Raw genomic sequence first — 18,282 nt, 5'->3', positions numbered from 1 at the left:
ACCCAAGTACGTTTGCTTAAATGTCAATAAACCTAGTGCTGTGACCTCGATTAATTTACATCTAATGTGCAAAGTTAGCAAATTCTTAAAGTATGTGATCTGAAAAATATCACATACTTTGATTGCACTGAAAATGTAAGATATTATATGATAAAACAAGGTATTCACATATATTGTTTTCACTTCCTATTTATTTTAGCACTCATTGATTTTGTGCAAGAATATAGCACTTGACCACCATTACATTCTGTACATTTATTACACATCCGTGTAAGAGATGACCTAATGTAAATACATTTCATCTCCATTGTGTTCAAGATCACTTCTTAGTCTTGTGATTGGCTGTTCTTAAGTCATGACCCAAGTATCCGGAATAATAATAAACACATGACATCATTTTAGTACATCACTTGTGTCTGTAATGTTATTAACTTACACACTGTCAACCTTCTTTTTGTTTAGTATTTGTCCATTAAACCATATTAAGAAAATACTTTTTCTGGGTTTATAACAAGTTGAATAATACACACATGCCCATTGGGAATGATTTATTTACAATTCATGGTTTCCAAATGCATCTAACTCACTTTTACTCATTATTATACATTTGGCAACCACTTGTTATAAGATAATTCATCACAAAGTAGGCGCGGGACGTAGCCCAGTGGTATAGTGCTCGCTTGATGCGCAGTTGGTCTAGGATCGATCTCCGTCGATCGGCCCATTCCAGCCAATACACCATAACTGGTATTTCAAAGGCCAAGACCGGTCTCGGTGGTGTAGTGGTTAGGCCATCGGTCTACAGGCTGGTAGGTACTGGGTTCGGATCCCAGTCGAGGCATGGGATTTTTAATCCAGATACCGACTCCAAACCCTGAGTGAGTGCTCCGCAAGGCTCAATGGGTAGGTATAAACCACTTGCACTGACCAGTGATCCATAATTGGTTCAGCAAAGGCCATGGTTTGTGCTATCCTGCCTGTGGGAAGTGCAAATAAAAGATCCCTTGCTGCTAATCGGAAAGAGTAGCCCATGTAGTGGCAACAGCGGGTTTCCTCTCAAAATCTGTGTGGTCCTTAACCATATGTCTGACACCATATAACTGTTAATAAAATGTGTTGAGTGTGTCGTTAAATAAAACATTTCTTTCTTTCAAAGGCCAAAGTTTGATCTAATCTGTCTGTGGGAAGGTTGATATAAAAGATCCTTTTCTACTAATTGAAAAATATAGCAGGTTTCCTCTAAGTCTATATGTCAAAATTATCACGTTTAGCCGATGATTAATAAATCAATATGTTCTAGTGGTGTTGTTAAACAAAGCAAACCTTTTAACTTATCTCCAATGAGTATTAGTGTATAGTTCTCCGTCCTACATTCTGTAAAGTGGTTACGTGTCCAGTATATTTTTTATTATTCAACCTTTAAAAAGAGACAATCCACATTATCTCGCCTTCATGTAAAATTCTTTAATCTCATTGGTTGTTTGCCGTTGGACAAATCCCTTATACCCCTGTGGGCGGAGCCAAATTCTCTTATACCCCGTCTGTAATTTCCAACAGTTTCCAGCCACCCCAGTTAATGCTAAAGCAATAATTAGATTATAAATAACATTGATAATCAATCAAGTATACATAATTAATTTTATTTTTACTATAAAATACACTATTTCAATACTTTCAAAAGCTGCAGTGTTGAACTGGGCCACCTAATTACGGTCGTGGTATTATTGTATTAATGCGCGATTAGCAACAGTTGTGGGGTTTTTGTTGTTTTTTTAAATATTTTATTTTTTTTACTACATACATTTCTGATAAAAAAAAGTTTTTATTTTTTTTATTTATTAATATCTGTTTCAGACAATTTCGTATTACAAACATTTGAAGTTAAAAACTCGTTTATCGATGGAACTATTTTTCGTCACTGGCAAGTGGTTTCGTTCGCGTCCGCGTGGTACGGCTCCGTTAATAAATTGTTAACAATTATTATCTGGCGTTATTTTGTTTATTTGGCTATATGTTTTAACATGTCGGCAAGATAAATTCGTTGTAGAAGCATCTCTCGGGGTATATGGCTTTTTATGTACCCCAGGGGCCCCCGTGATGCTTCTACAACTTATATTATTTTTCTCACCTCCAACACACTACCCTTTGATATCCTTTACCTACAGTACTAAATTACATCACATAAAAAAGTATTTTTTTATTAACATTTTTAAGTATCCTAGCTGAAGGTATGAGATCATATTACCTGTAGTAGCTAAAGTTTGTTTTGTCTGGTATTCAGACATGGCTTTGCCAGTCTAGTTTATCCTTTATGAAGTTAATTACCACCGACAATTTAAAGAGTGCAATAGGGCATATTCCAAGAATCACAAAGGAGAAGGTGATAACCTTATCACCCAATCAAATCCCATGAATGAGTCATAACTTGTGGCTAAAGTTACTGGGTGCATCATTTGAATAAACTTATACCATACACCATAGATATAAATACTACAAAATCTTTTCCTTAAAATGCAACTCAGGTATGTTGCTTGTTTCAGATATACATATCATGGGCGGATCCAAGGGGGGGGGGGACCAGGGGGACGCGTCCCCCCCAAAAAATTGTTCAAGTGCCCTCAAAATGTCCAAGTGCCCTTTTTGTTTGTAGAATTTTTTTTTTTTTAAGTAAACAATAATTATATTGTAGATAAATGAAATCAAGATTTTCGTGTACATGCGCAAGCTTGCAGATATGTGTCTGTGTTATTGAGTCTCAATGGGGCCCCATTGAGGTTCTAACGCGAGTGACGCCAATTTACTTCATTATTGCTAGTATATTATGACGTAGAACTGTAGGAATTCATATTAATTGTAAATATCAAAACTTGTAGTAAGGTGCCCTTTTGACGAGTCAATGTGCCCTTCTTTTTTGGTCCCCCCCCCCCCTAAAAATATTTCCTGGATCCGCCCATGTCACATATACTAAATTTAGTAGCATTCTGCATAATTCAAGTTTTTAGAATCTGGCACTATGATCAGTTACATGAATTTACTGGCCAGATAACACAACACTTTATTATGGCAGCTCGTGTCACATATTATCCAATGGCAGGCATTAAGTATTCAATCCTCTATCTAAAGATAGGTTAACTTTTATCTTGTGGGTTTGTATTTCATATAATAATATGGACAGTTGGAAAATATTTTTACTGGTGCAAAATACTTGTACAAACTGGGCAATAATCAATAATTAATAACACCAAAACTTAATATTTAAAAACCTCAGATAGCCTACCTTCTAGTTTAGTGTTAAAAAAATAAAATGAATAAGAAGAACTTGAAAATGAAATAAGAATATTGCTATTAGAAATCGGCAGTTAATGTCTGGACTCAGCCTAACAAGACTTTTAATCTGAATGAAACCTGCTGCCACCATATACTAGGCTACTCCTACCAAACAGCAAGGACTTTTTTATAAGAATTTCTCACAGAGAGGACAGCTCATAATGTAAACTTTGATACACATGCACATGTACTAGTCATGACTAGGATGGGGAATAGATCTTACCGGTTAACCAAGGACAACTGATATTATGAAGAACGGCACCTGTGGCTGTATACCCCACCCCAAGTCTGCATCCATGGCTAAGCTGCTTGTACACCCCACCCCAAACATGCTTCCCTGCTAAGCTGCTTGTACACCCCACCCTGAATCTGCATCCCTGGGTAAGCTGCTTGTATACCCCACCCTGAATCTGCACCCCTGGCTAAGCTGCTTGTACACCCCACCCTGAATCTGCACCCCTGGCTAAGCTGCTTGTACACCCCACCTTGAATCTGCATCCCTGGCTAAGCTGCTTGTACACCCCACCCTCAATCTGCATCCCTGGCTAAGCTGCTTGTACACCCCACCCTGAATCTGCATCCCTGGCTAAGCTGCTTGTACACCCCACCCTGAATCTGCACCCCTGGCTAAGCTGCTTGTACATCTGCATCCCTGGCTAAGCTGCTTGTACACCCCACCCTAAATCTGCATGCCTGGCTAAGCTGCCCGCCCTGAATCTGCACCCCTGGCTAAGCTGCTACACACCCCACCCTCAATCTGCATCCCTGGCTAAGCTGCTTGTACACCCAACCCTGAATCTGCACCCCTGGCTAAGCTGCTTGTACACCCCACCCTCACCCCTAAGCTGCTTGAATCAATCTGCATCCCTGGCTAAGCTGCTTGTACACCCCACCCTGAATCTGCAACCCTGGCTAAGCTGCTTGTACACCCCACCCTGAATCTGTATCCCTGGCTAAGCTGCTTGTACACTCCACCCTAAATCTGCACTTGAGACTCTAGTGTTAAATAGCTTCAACTATCAGTTGTTTTACCATTAGCTAATTCAGAAATTACAACTTTTAAAAAATCTGTTTTGGCAAATTTGATATGTTTCTGGTCAGCTTGTCTTATTTCTAATAGCTCAAAATGCAACTTATATGAAATTTTAAAATGTGTATCTCTGAAACTAAGGTTAGTGGCTTGAATAGCATGAGCTTTCCAAATTAGAAACTGGTGTGTAGTAAGCACATTTATCCTATAACTTACCCATAATATCCATGCCATAAACCCATGTGATAATTTAGTGTACCAATATTAACTCGGCTAATAATGATATGCAAATTTAAAGGTACTGGTATATGCAAATTTGCAAGGTCTTTAGTTGCTGTCAATGGGTCATTTGTTTACAAGCCAACAAGACCTGTATACCTGAGCATAACGTTTTCATAAGATTCAATTAAAGTGTGTGACATCAAACTAATTTGTGCTAATTGTGATGATGTCATATTACCAATGGAGGTGATTTTAGTACTGCAGAGCCTCAACAAATACCGATTAACGTAGACTCGGTTGATATTGTCCATATTAAAAATCACTTTGACAAATCCTCCATTTATTATCCACCTGGTGAACATCTGGGTGTATTGTACATACTACATATTTCGTACATACCTGGCTGTGCATATTAGTTGCTAAATGATGTCATTTCAGTCATTTCAGCCATCTTCCCTAGTCTTAGCTGTGTGCATTCGGATGTCTCAGTGGTAATGTTAGAAGTTATTGGTTATTGTCAGATTTTACATTATTTGATGGCGAGTAATAAATCAAATACACCACATTCGTTTTTGCTAGATAACATTTTTACTAAACTCATGAATTTCCATGGCATCTCACCTAACTTTTGTTCCATAAAAATTATATCCGGCAAAAACTTTTATCGTATTCTTTATATGACTGACATGTACTGACACATGTTCTGGTGTAATACCTTACAGATCCATGCAGAAGGAAGAAGTGTTACCGTGGCGAGGAGTGTATGGTTGATGAAAACCGCAATCCTGTCTGCATTTGTGTTCAGGACTGCCTGGACGAATTTGACAAACGCTACTGGGTGAGCCTTCTATAAATGTGATTAACATATCCACTACACATTGTTGTAAGTATCTTTTTTGAAATTCAGCAATTAATAAAATATGATAACATGTTTAATCTTACTATACATAGCATTTAACACTTTATATTCTCAATCCATTCACTTATGATCCAATTGTGAGAAAGTTATGAGGTCAGTTTTGATCGTTTTAATGAGCAATGATAAAGATGAAGATTCCTAAATCATAATCATTTGAAGGTATTAAAAATGTGCCTGTGAAAATATTAATTTAGAAAAAAACTATTCGTACACACTCGATGGTGAGAACACCATGCGTTATTTGTGGTTACACGTGGTTGTTAACACACACATGTGCGTGTGTTAACAATTTCAAGACATACAACTGGCTGCTCCTAGGTGATGACCAGGTCACCAATGCCATACATCCAATGAAAAATTATACAATGGAAATCGATTAGACTGTGATGTATAGTTAACCTGACATTCATGTGTCTGTGACTCTTAAGTCAGCTACAAGTGCAATGGATGTAAATAACTTTTAGTCGAAAAAGATACTAAAATTTGCTTAAATCCCGTTTTTTGAGGATATGTAAGAAATAGAATAATACATTTGTGACCATTATATACTATTTATCTCACAACTTATCGTTTAAAAACATATCAAACTCACTTTTGCTCACTTTTTAATGCTATCCCAGCACACCACATGTACTACATTTGGTATAAAAAGTTAGTGACCCAACAACCACTGCCAGAACATAAGATATTCTTGGGTCAGTATTAAATGCACTAAAGCACAGACAACACTTTTTTTTTTTTTTTAAATCAGTGTTGTATAAGGTAAATTATTCAGTAATTTTTTGTTGTGACATGTAAACACTGTACTTTGAACAAGATGCAACCACATAAAAATTACAACCAAATAATTTTATTTACTAGCAAAAACCAATTATTGTGAAATCTGTACGTGTGTATGGTATGTGGGACGTGTATGACGTCACAGTTATCGAGTGCATGTTTTCCACATGTAATTCTTTTAGGGCTGCAGTTCTTGAGGAAGCCACTGTTTACATCTAGTAACAGCACATGACAATTTCAATAAATATGCAAATTATGTGACTATTAATTTAATCTGTAGTTATTATAATACAAATGAATGGGAAAATAGCATGTTATGGCATATGCAACAAAAGAATCACCTATAAACCATGTTTTGTATTCAGGTTTGCAGTAAGAAGAATTTCACCTATGAAAGTGAATGTCACTTGGACCGTGATCACTGCCGGTGTAGAAGAAATCTCCCAGAATGCTCGGGCAAACAGCGCAATGGTGGCAAGATCCAACTGGATTACTATGGAGAATGCAAAGGTCTCTTGTTCTTTATAATTATTATGGGCATGCAGGTGCATACGCAGGATTTTTAATGAGGGGGTGATGTAAATTCCTCGTGATGGGACCAACAATGCCCAAAAACCCCCACAAAAATCCCCAACATTTATTTATCTAAATTTGTTTTTAAAATTTTTTTAATTTGAGGGGATGCATACAAACCCATCACACCCACCCCCTCCCTGCATTTAGGCCTGGCATGGGATGATCATATATTCTTAATTCCGCTCTTTTGCCTAGTGAAACTAATAATATTATATTTGAGGAATTAGTTGTAAATTCCAATGCAATTCCAAAGATTATTATTATTATGTAATATTGTTATAGTTTTATAATCTTTGAACATGAATATTTTAATATAATGTTTTTCATAAAATTAATGTGGTAAGTATAGTCCAAAATGGGCCTGAAATGTTCAGAAAACATTAATAAATTTAACAGACACAAATACTTTTAATGGGATTCAAAATGTATAATTTAAATAAAAATAAAAAAAAATAACTAGTATCCATGTTTCTTTTGTAATAAATATGGGTGAGAAATCAGTCATAGAAATAGGTGTTAACACCCATCCAACTGTTTTTGTTATTTTGCTTCTTCATTGTACACCGGCCTCGGTGGCGTCGTGGTTAGGCCATCAGTCTACAGGCTGGTAGGTACTGGGTTTGGATCCCAATCGAGGCATGGGATTTTTAATCCAGATACCGACTCCAAACCCTGAGTGAGTGCTCCGCAAGGCTCAATGGGTAGGTGTAAACCATTCGCACTGACCAGTGATCCATAACTGGTTCAACAAAGGCCATGGTTTGTGCTATCCTGCCTGTGGGAAGCACAAATAAAAGATCCCTTGCTGCTAATTGGAAAGAGTAGCCCATGTAGTGGTGACAGCGGGTTTCCTCTCAAAATCTGTGTGGTCCTTAACCATATGTCTGACGCCATATAACCGTAAATAAAATGTGTTGAGTGTGTCGTTAAATAAACATTTCTTTCTTTCTTTCTTCATTATACCACCTCAATAGATGTATGGGTTTATTTTATTTTAATACTTACAGCCATAGAATCTAATTCAGTGGGCATTTCCTTCTTTTCTTTTAATGTCAACAGTCTTTGAGTTTTTCTAATCTGATTGGTTTTTACAGAGCTGACTGAGTGTCCAGATCATGAATTCACAGAATTTCCTGGCCGCATGAAGGAATGGCTTTTTATTGTTATGAAACAGCTGGTTAGTACTCAGATTGTTAGAATTTAAAACTTTATCAAGCAATATAAATATGAAATTTCAAAAACGTTGTTCAATGTTCATAGTGTAGCAATACTTTAATTAGTACAGTTATTTCATTCATTGTGAGTAGGGGTAGGACCTAGCCCAGTGGTAAAGCGCTCGCTTAAGGCACGGTCGGTTTGGGATCGATCCCTGTTGGTGGGCCCATTGGGCTATTTATCGTTCCAGCCAGTGCACCATGACAGGTATATCAAAGGCCGTGCTATGTGGTATCCTGTCTGTGGGATGGTGCATATAAAAGATCCCTTACTGCTAATCGAAAAGAGTAGCCCATGAAGGACGTAGCCCAGTGGTAAAGCGCTCACTTAATGCACGGTCGGTTTGGGATCGATCCCTGTTGGTGGGCCCATTGGGCTATTTATCGTTCCAGCCAGTGCACCACGACTGGTATATCAAAGGCTGTGGTATGTGCTATTGTTTGTGGGATGGTGCATATAAAAGATCCCTTGCTATTAATTGAAAAATGTAGCGGGTTTCCTCTCTAAGACTATATGTCAAAATTACCAAATGTTTGATATCCAATAGCCTATGATTAATAAATCAAAGTGCTCTAGTGGTGTCGTTAAACAAAATCCCATTGGGCTATTTCTCGTTCCAGCCAGTGCACTTTTTTTTTTTTTGTCGTTGTGAGTAGTAAATTATGTTTAAACATTAGCTCTGTATGCCATGCTTTAAGCCTGTACTGGCCTCGGTGGCGTCGTGGTTAGGTCATCGGTCTACAGGCTGGTAGGTACTAGGTTCGGATCCCAGTTGAGGCATGGGATTTTTAATCCAGATACAGACTCCAAACCCTGAGTGAGTGCTCTGCAAGGCTCAATGGGTAGGTGTAAACCACTTGCACCAACCAGTGATCCATAACTGGTTCAACAAAGGCCATGGTTTGTGCTATCCTGCCTGTGGGAAGCACAAATAGAAGATCCCTTGCTGCTAATCGAAAAGAGTAGCCCATATAGTGGTGACAGCGGGTTTCCTCTCAAAATCTGTGTGGTCCTTAACCATATGTCTGATGCCATATAACCGTAAATAAAATGTGTTTAAGAGTGTCGTTAAATAAAACATTTCTTTCTTTTTTTATTTTTTTTTATTTAAGCCTGCAGCAGAATTTAGCACTGTCTGTAGCATGCTCACCTGAGGTGGTTTGGTCATAGGATCAAACCTCCTCGGCAGACCCATTGACGTTTTTCTGTGTGAATGTTCTCTAGTGGTGTCATTACAGAATTTTTTAATTGGAGCTTTGTCAACCTAAGTTGGTCATTATTAAGTTATGTGAGCAGGGCCATAGCTAGATAGCCAGAAAAAAATTCTGGAAAAAATTATAGAAACTTAAAGAAAATTCTCTTCTTAACCGTTTAAGGAGTTTTAGACTATTAACTACTCAGTTGCCTCCCCAAACAAAAAATCCCAGCTATGACCCTGGTAAGTGCGGGTTTTGACACAGTATTAGTAATTTAATACAGTATTAGTATTTTAACACAGTATTAGTAATTTAGTAGTATTGGTAATTTAACACAGTATTAGTAATTGCCTTTTGTAATGGTCTGTTCAGTTTCAAAACAAGATTAATGAAAATTCAACATACTAGTCAGGCATAGGAAGGTGCCAAAAGTGTGTGTGGGGATGCACACACATATACATGAATATATATAAACCATTGCCAGTGCTGGTAACATGTTTTTAAATTGAGATATACCCTGTGGAACAAATGTGTTATTATGATAGGTTCCTCTCCTTTAGTTCAGGGCCGGACGTAGCCCAGTGGTACAGCAATCTAATTAAAATTAGCTCCGCTATTACATGTGGATCTAAAGACAGCCAGTTGGAGCTCATGTCCACCAATCAAAACCTTACTTGCAGAATCCTGCCAGTGATTTAAAAATAAACTGAAAACATTCCAAATTATCCTGAGGGTATATGACATGTTTTGTGTGAATTACGAATGCCTTAAAACATGTTTTATTTTATAAAATAAATAATTTGTAATGTAAAACTGAAGACTGATTTAGTTAGGTTTTTTTTTTATAAATACGTACGTATTGGTATGGTTCACTGTACTGCGGCCACTAAAATAAACTCGCCCGATATTTTTAGAATTTGTATGCTCCCAAATAAAGTTATAAAAGGCGAAGTGTGATTGGTCAATATTTAAATTATTATTTACAGACGAAATGTTACCTGGACATTGGGGACTACGCAGTGTTGTTAGTTTTAAATCACAGGATTCTGCAAGTAAGGTTTTGATTGGTGGACATGAGCTCCAACTGGCTGTCTTTAGATCCACATGTAATAGTGGAGCTAATTTTAATTAGATTGGTGGTACTGCATTCGCTTGATGCGCAGTCAGTGTGGGATCGATCCCCGTCGGTGGGCCCATTGGGCTATTTCTCGTTCCAGCCAGTGCACCACGACTAGTATATCAAAGGCCATGGTTTGTACTACCCTGTCTGTGGGATGGTACAAATAAAAGATCCCTTGCTGTTAATCGGAAAGAGTAGCCCATGAAGTGGTGACAGCTGGTTTCCTCTCTCAATATCTGTGTGGTCCTTAACCATATGTCTGACGCCATATAATTGTAAATAAAATGTGTTGAGTGTGTCGTTAAATAAAATATTTCTTTCTTTTTACCTTTAGTTCATTATGTTATCTCTGGTAGGTATATGTATACTAATTTCCTCACTGGTAGTTTGATTAAAGATGTCAGTAAGATAGACCAAAGTTGCACTGCGAGTCATGCTTCTTGACAAATGTTATTCACACTGAGGGCTGAATTTATGAAGCCTGTTCTCTGTAAACACATGTGTTTAAGCATTGTAAATATAGTTACACACATGCAAATCTAAAACAGGATTTGTAAATTCAGCCCTCAGTGTCATCAACATTTGTCAAGAAGCAGATCTCTTATATCAGGGAATGACCAAATTCATACATAATTACCTGTATTAAACATGCAGTTACTGATGGTTTTAAAGAAGTGTTTGTGTTGCAGGCTGCTCGTGATGAACTTGGCAGTTACATCAAGCTGTTGGACTCTGCCAAGGACGATGCTAACCACACAGATGCCATAATATGGAAGTTCTGTGACCTTGATGTGTCACCGCAGGATAAGTAAGTGCATGTTTCTTCTCATGTATGACATACTACTGAACATTGATTATTTAGTATTATTAAGGCTCTTTAACTAATTTGATCTAGTTCAGCTGGTTTAGCTCTATGTTCCCTCAGGGTTAGGGTTAGTTAGGGTTCCTCAGCTCTATGTTCCCTCAGGGTTAGGGTTAGTTAGGGTTCCTCAGCTCTATGTTCCCTCAGGGTTAGGGTTAGTTAGGGTTCCTCAGCTCTATGTTCCCTCAGGGTTAGGGTTAGTTAGGGTTCCTCAGCTCTATGTTCCCTCAGGGTTACGGTTAGGGTTCCTCAGCTCTATGTTCCCTCAGGGTTAGGGTTAGGGTTCCTCAGCTCTATGTTCCCTCATGGTTAGGGTTCCTCAGCTCTATGTTCCCTCAGGGTTAGGGTTAGGGTTCCTCAGCTCTATGTTCCCTCAGGGTTAGGGTTAGTTAGGGTTCCTCAGCTCTATGTTCCCTCAGGGTTACGGTTAGGGTTCCTCAGCTCTATGTTCCCTCAGGGTTAGGGTTAGGGTTCCTCAGCTCTATGTTCCCTCATGGTTAGGGTTCCTCAGCTCTATGTTCCCTCAGGGTTAGGGTTAGGGTTCCTCAGCTCTATGTTCCCTCAGGGTTAGGGTTAGTTAGGGTTCCTCAGCTCTATGTTCCCTCAGGGTTAGGGTTAGTTAGGGTTCCTCAGCTCTATGTTCCCTCAGGGTTAGGGTTAGTTAGGGTTCCTCAGCTCTATGTTCCCTCAGGGTTACGGTTAGGGTTCCTCAGCTCTATGTTCCCTCAGGGTTAGGGTTAGGGTTCCTCGGCTCTATGTTCCCTCATGGTTAGGGTTCCTCAGCTCTATGTTCCCTCAGGGTTAGGGTTAGGGTTCCTCAGCTCTATGTTCCATAAGGGTTAGGGTTCCTCAGCTCTATGTTCCCTCAAGGTTAGGGTTAGGGTTCCTCAGCTCTATGTTCCATCAGGGTTAGGGTTAGGGTTCCTTAGCTCTATGTTCCCTCAGGGTTAGGGTTCCTCAGCTCTATGTTCCATCAGAGTTAGGGTTAGGGTTCCATAGCTCTATGTTCCCTCCGGGTTAGGGTTCCTCAGCTCTATGTTCCCTCTGTGTTAGGGTTAGGGTTCCTCAGCTCTATGATCCCTCTGTGTTAGGGTTACGGTTCCTCAGCTCTATGATCCCTCTATGTTAGGGTTACGGTTCCTCAGCTCTATGTTCCCTCTGTGTTAGGGTTAGGGTTCCTCAGCTCTATGTTCCCTCTGTGTTAGGGTTAGGGTTCCTCAGTTCTATGTTCCATCAGGGTTAGGGTTCCTCAGCTCTATGTTCCCTCAGGGTTAGGGTTAGGGTTCCTCAGCTCTATGTTCCCTCTGTGTTAGGGTTAGGGTTCCTCAGCTCTATGTTCCCTCTGTGTTAGGGTTAGGGTTCCTCAGTTCTATGTTCCATCAGGGTTAGGGTTCCTCAGCTCTATGTTCCCTCAGGGTTAGGGTTAGGGTTCCTCAGCTCTATGTTCCCTCAGGGTTAGGGTTAGAGTTCATCATCTCTATGTTCCCTCAGGGTTAGGGTTAAGGTTCCTCAGCTCTATGTTTCCTCATGGTTAGGGTTAGGGTTCCTCAGCTCTATGTTTCCTCATGGTTAGGGTTAGGGTTCCTCAGCTCTATGTTCCCTCTGTGTTAGGGTTAGGGTTCCTCAGCTCTATGTTCCCTCTGTGTTAGGGTTAGGGTTCCTCAGCTCTATGTTCCCTCTGTGTTAGGGTTAGGGTTCCTCAGCTCTATGTTCCCTCTGTGTTAGGGTTAGGGTTCCTCAGCTCTATGTTCCCTCTGTGTTAGGGTTAGGGTTGAGGGAACATAGAGCTGAAGGAACATAGACATGATCCCATTTATCTGATCAGCAGAGTCAAATTCATCACAGGTGATATCCCATACTAAAAAACCCAACATGTTTGCTCAATAAGAGATAACCTACCACTGGTCTTCTTACATGGTACTCTTGAATCATATTTTCTGCTAAAACTTTGTTCCTTGACTGAAATAGTCCATATTTTCTCATCCATTCATTTAGAATGTGTTTCTTTGTGAATAATCATCTTCATATTCGTCCAGCACTTCATGGATAAAAAAATTCAAATCTCATCTGCATTTAAATGTTTATGTTTCTTATTATTGCAGTAAGCAGGGTGACAGAAGAAATATGTTCTAATAATTATAATCTTCATTATACTAAAAGAAAAAAGAAAATAACCTAGTGTTAAAGAAATATATTACAAACAAGACATTTTTAAAACAATTATTTTAGCCCACTTACCCCTTTCCTTTCTCTCCTTTGAATTCCCTCTCATTTCTTCCTGATCTGACAGCTTCTCCTATCTTTCAACTTTCGTTGTCGACCTCCACATCCCAGTTCTTGTTACTCCAACTGCGACAAGTGTTGGTCTCTTGTGGCTATCCCTGCCACACACCTTTCATTTCTCATCAGCTTTAGCTGTGGGCTTAGTCTGACTACTTTGGAGAGTGTTCAGTAGTTACTTCTGGCCTACAGACTTTGTTTTTAATTGAAAACTTGAGTTACAGCTAAATGTTTGTCTGTGTTTCAGGGAAGTGTCGAGGAGGGAGCTGCAGTACATTGTTCAGTCACTGAAGCCCTTGGAGCATTGTCTGCTTCCGTTCCTAGAAACCTGTGACAAGAACAACAACCGCAAGATCACTCTTCAAGAATGGGGCAACTGTCTGGGGCTGGACAAAGGTTTGTGTTCAACAACAGATCTTATGGCTTTTGAACTTCATCATACCTGTATCTCTAAAACAAAAAGGGGCAAGACGTAACCCAGTGGTAAAGCGTTCACTTGATGTGTGGTCGATCTAGGATCGATCCCCGTCAGTGGACCCATTAGGATATTTCTCATTCCAGCCAGTGCTCCACAACTGGTGTAACAAAGGCTGTAGTATGTACTATCTTGTCTGTGGGATGGTGCATATAAATGATCCCTTGCTGCTAATCGAAAAGAGTAGTCCATGAAGTGGCGACAGCAGGTTTCCTCTCTCAATATCTGTGTGGTCCTTAACCTGTCTGATGCCATATAACCATAAATAAAATGTGTTGAGTGCATCATTAAATAAAACATTTCCTTCCTTCCCCCCCCAAAAGAACAATTCAGAGTAATAAGGCATTTTATCAGAAGGCGTTTTATCAGGATCCACAAGATGTGAAACAGGATTGTTTCATAGGTACTTGATGACAGGATAATACAGTTTGTAGGCATTTTATCAGAAGGCCTTTTATCAGGATCCACAAGATGTGAAACAGGATTGTTTCATAGGTACTTGATGACAGGGTAATACAGTTTGTAGGCATTTTATCAGAAGGCATTTTATCAGGATCCACAAGATGTGAAACAGGATTGTTTCATAGGTACTTGATGACAGGATAATACAGTTTGTAGGCATTTTATCAGAAGGTGTTTTATCAGGATCCACAACATGTCAAACAGGGTTGTTTCATAGGTACTTGATGACAGGATAATACAGTTTGTAGGCATTTTATCAGAAGGCGTTTTATCAGGATCCACAACATGTCAAACAGGGTTGTTTCATAGGTACTTGATGACAGGATAATACAGTTTGTAGGCATTTTATCAGAAGGCGTTTTATCAGGATCCACAACATGTCAAACAGGGTTGTTTCATAGGTACTTGATGACAGGATAATAAAGTTTGTTTGTTTATTAATCATTGGCTATTGGATGTCAAACATTTGGTAGTTTCGACATATAGTCTTAATAGCAAAAACCCACTACATTTTTCCATTAGTAGCAAGGGATCTTTTATATGCACCATCCCACAGACTGGATAGCACATACCGAGGCCTTTGACATACCAGTAGTGGTGAACTGGCTGGAAATAGCCCAGTGGGCCCACTGACGGGGATCGATCCCAGACTGACTGCGCATTAGGCAAGCACTTCACCACTGGGCTACGCTCTGGCCTCAAAGAACAAAAGAGTAATAACGAGTTTTATCAGGAGTCTTAGTATATGTGAAACAGGGTTGATTTAAAGAACAAAAGAGTAATAACGAGTTTTATCAGGAGTCTTAGCATATGTGAAACGGTTGATTTAAAGAACAAAAGAGTAATAACGAGTTTTATCAGGAGTCTTAGGATATGTGAAACGGTTGATTTAAAGAACAAAAGAGTAATAACGAGTTTTATCAGGAGTCTTAGGATATGTGAAACAGGGTTGATTTAAAGAACAAAAGAGTAATAACGAGTTTTATCAGGAGTCTTAGGATATGTGAAACAGGGTTGATTTAAAGAACAAAAGAGTAATAACGAGTTTTATCAGGAGTCTTAGGATATGTGAAACAGGGTTGATTTAAAGAACACTGTAACCATGCAACCGTAATATGTTACTTTAATTACCATTTCCAGTTTTCTTCAGTTAGGAATACTCACGTGATTTTTTAAATTATTATTGTTATTAAACCAGATGAATCTAATATGGGAGTTATTTTTTACTCAACATTTTTGAATAATTTATATCACTTTTTATTTTTTTTTGTTGGATATGAAACGCTATTTTAATAACCAAAATATTGAAGAAACCAACACCCCACCCCGCCATATTAAGCTCACATAATTTAATAAGTTTTATAAAATGTATAGTACATTAAAAACGTTTTGCATCCAGTTTTTAAATATAACTAACTGTAAAACAATTTGACCAGTGGACATGATTAATCTGGATTAAATATGTTTACCGGTAGTTAATAAAACATTTAGTCTTTGAACCTGAATACAGGTCAAACATATGGACATCCCTTGTAATATATCATTTTGGTTAACTTTATTTTGAAGAAAAATTCCAATTATCAGGGCTTCTTAGATTATGGTAGCCCCACTCCCATGGCTAGTGATATTCAATGTTGGGCTAGTAAATAACTACTATTGCCACGCCCGATGGCTAGTGAAATTTTTTGATCAAATGTTGCAATTGTCTATTTTGTACATATGAATATCCTGCCCCCATCCCAACCCACCAATGTTAGTGTTTTTAAGTTCTATCTCCCTCTTTATGTGACATATCTGATTATTACTATTATTTAGTAAAATTGTATTAATAAAGTAAAGTAGGGCTAGTGAATTTTTAATCGTGGCTAGTAAATATTTAAAATCACTGATCCAATGGCTAGTGGATTTTATAAAAAAATTCTAGAAGCCCTGAGGATCCTAAAGAGAGCAAACTTGTAAGACCAATGATAAACAAAACAGGAGACAGGCAAATTGTAAATGAAAAGGCCGTTTATTAAAAACAACAGTTATTTACATTTCATGTAAATATGTAACACAGTGTATACAAAACATATGTTTCTACTCCAATCTTTGTGATGAGTAAACAATGGGCTTAGGTGGGGTTCAGAACAAACGCCTACCCACAACTAAATTGCATATACATATTATTACTTTCAGACATAATATAACATGGTTAAAACAATATTGCATACACATAGTTATACAGTCATACATAGATTAACATGTTTAAAAACAGTGCATAAATGACCATCACTGTACATGTACATCACAAACTTACATCATATAAACTGCCATAGATTAAAGGTGGTAAAGTGAGGGAAGGTGATGGGTCAAAATTAAGAATGGTTTGATAAATAACAACGTACCTCGTGTAGCTTGGCTTTTCTTCAGAATGGTACCAGTGGGATTAATGCGCCTCACCTCACAACCCCATGTCCCCTTGCGCAATAACCAGGAACATTCTTTTGTGGAAATAGTTCCCTTCTGGCCAAAGTATTAAACTGTAACAAAATTGTACCTGTATAAAAGGCTTTATTTTCAATTAGTATGTTATTTTTAATTAGTATGTTATTTTCAATTAGTATGTTATTTTCAATTAGTATGTTATTTTTGTCTTTCAGATAAAGTGAGAAACAAGTGCCAGGAAATCAGAGCAAAAGCCAAAAGGCAAAATTAATAACAGTTTGAAACATGTAAAACAAGATTTTAACAGTTAAATTTTGTGTTATTTTACAATTATAGGAACATGTTTGTATTAAAATATTGGTGGTCCATATTGTGATAAACATCTTTTGCTATGGACATGACTTTTGAATGTGTATTTTAAGAATGAATACAATACAGTGTTCACTGTATTTACAGTATGTTCTTGTCTTCTAATATAATCTTCTCGCTTATTTTATATGCAAGTAGTCCAATCCATGACAGTCATGGTAAACTTTAGACAGAAAACATGTTTTGTGAAATTGTCTACATTTTGAAAACCCGACAGTGGACATACAAATTGTGAAATTAAACAAATTTAAAGGCACTTCTATTGGGAATCTTCTTTAATTTCATTGCAGTTGTTAATAGGAATATAAAATTATATATATTTAGCTGAATTGGGGGGGGGGGGGGGGGGGGTTGCAAGTGGAGAGAGAATGATCCTCCAACATTGCATGAAATTTCACAATACTATTACAACTTTGCAAATATATGTGTATTAGATTTATAAAACTCTTAATGCCTGGTTTGTTTTATTATTTTTTATTATATAAAATTTTATTATTTTTGTTAGCATCCTATCTTATAATTGTAATTTAAACAGAGTTGCATTTACTGCTTTTAAAGGCATATTGTCACAGACCACTGACCTATTTAATGGTCTAACAAAGTATTACCTGAACAAATATAATTTGATTTGTTCCTAAATTTACTTTATTGAACTATCTTCATAATCACCATACTCCATTTTTTAATGGCATTTTGTAAAAATAATTGAATTATGGCAATGGTCCATAATTCAAAAACAAAACTTGCCGAAAGGGATGACATGGATTTCACTCCATCATGGTTCAGTTAAGGTGATGCAATAGCTAGATTTGGTTCCAACAATTAATGTAATTTTTATTTATTATCCATATTTAGAGAAATAAGGTCCTTAAATCCATGACAGTATGCCTTTAAGTTCTCTCAACTGGAGTTGTGTTCATGTAGTCATGTTCTCAAACATGTTTTGTTTTTATTATTCACTGCAGCTATATTACTATATGTTGCTTCAGTGTCTTTAGACTGAATAAAATTTCAAATAGTTA

At 37.8% G+C, this 18,282-nt stretch overlaps 1 protein-coding gene across 1 annotated transcript in view; it reads left to right on the top strand.

Moving 5' to 3' along the window:
• LOC121378537 (SPARC-like) overlaps window positions 1-18,282 on the top strand; it is a 40,525-nt gene extending 22,243 nt beyond the window's left edge. Inside the window, exons 4-9 of the mRNA XM_041506754.1 lie at window positions 5,302-5,417; window positions 6,644-6,788; window positions 7,949-8,031; window positions 11,075-11,193; window positions 13,775-13,923; window positions 17,107-18,282. Coding sequence (XP_041362688.1) covers window positions 5,302-5,417; window positions 6,644-6,788; window positions 7,949-8,031; window positions 11,075-11,193; window positions 13,775-13,923; window positions 17,107-17,162 — 668 coding nt within the window. The 3' untranslated portion in view covers window positions 17,163-18,282. The remainder of the gene's footprint in view (window positions 1-5,301; window positions 5,418-6,643; window positions 6,789-7,948; window positions 8,032-11,074; window positions 11,194-13,774; window positions 13,924-17,106) is intronic.

The sequence above is a fragment of the Gigantopelta aegis genome, chromosome 8 (genome assembly GCF_016097555.1).
Source record: "Gigantopelta aegis isolate Gae_Host chromosome 8, Gae_host_genome, whole genome shotgun sequence".
In the NCBI taxonomy this organism is placed as follows: Eukaryota; Metazoa; Mollusca; class Gastropoda; order Neomphalida; family Peltospiridae; genus Gigantopelta; species Gigantopelta aegis.
This window is presented reverse-complemented; position numbering and strand designations above follow the sequence as displayed.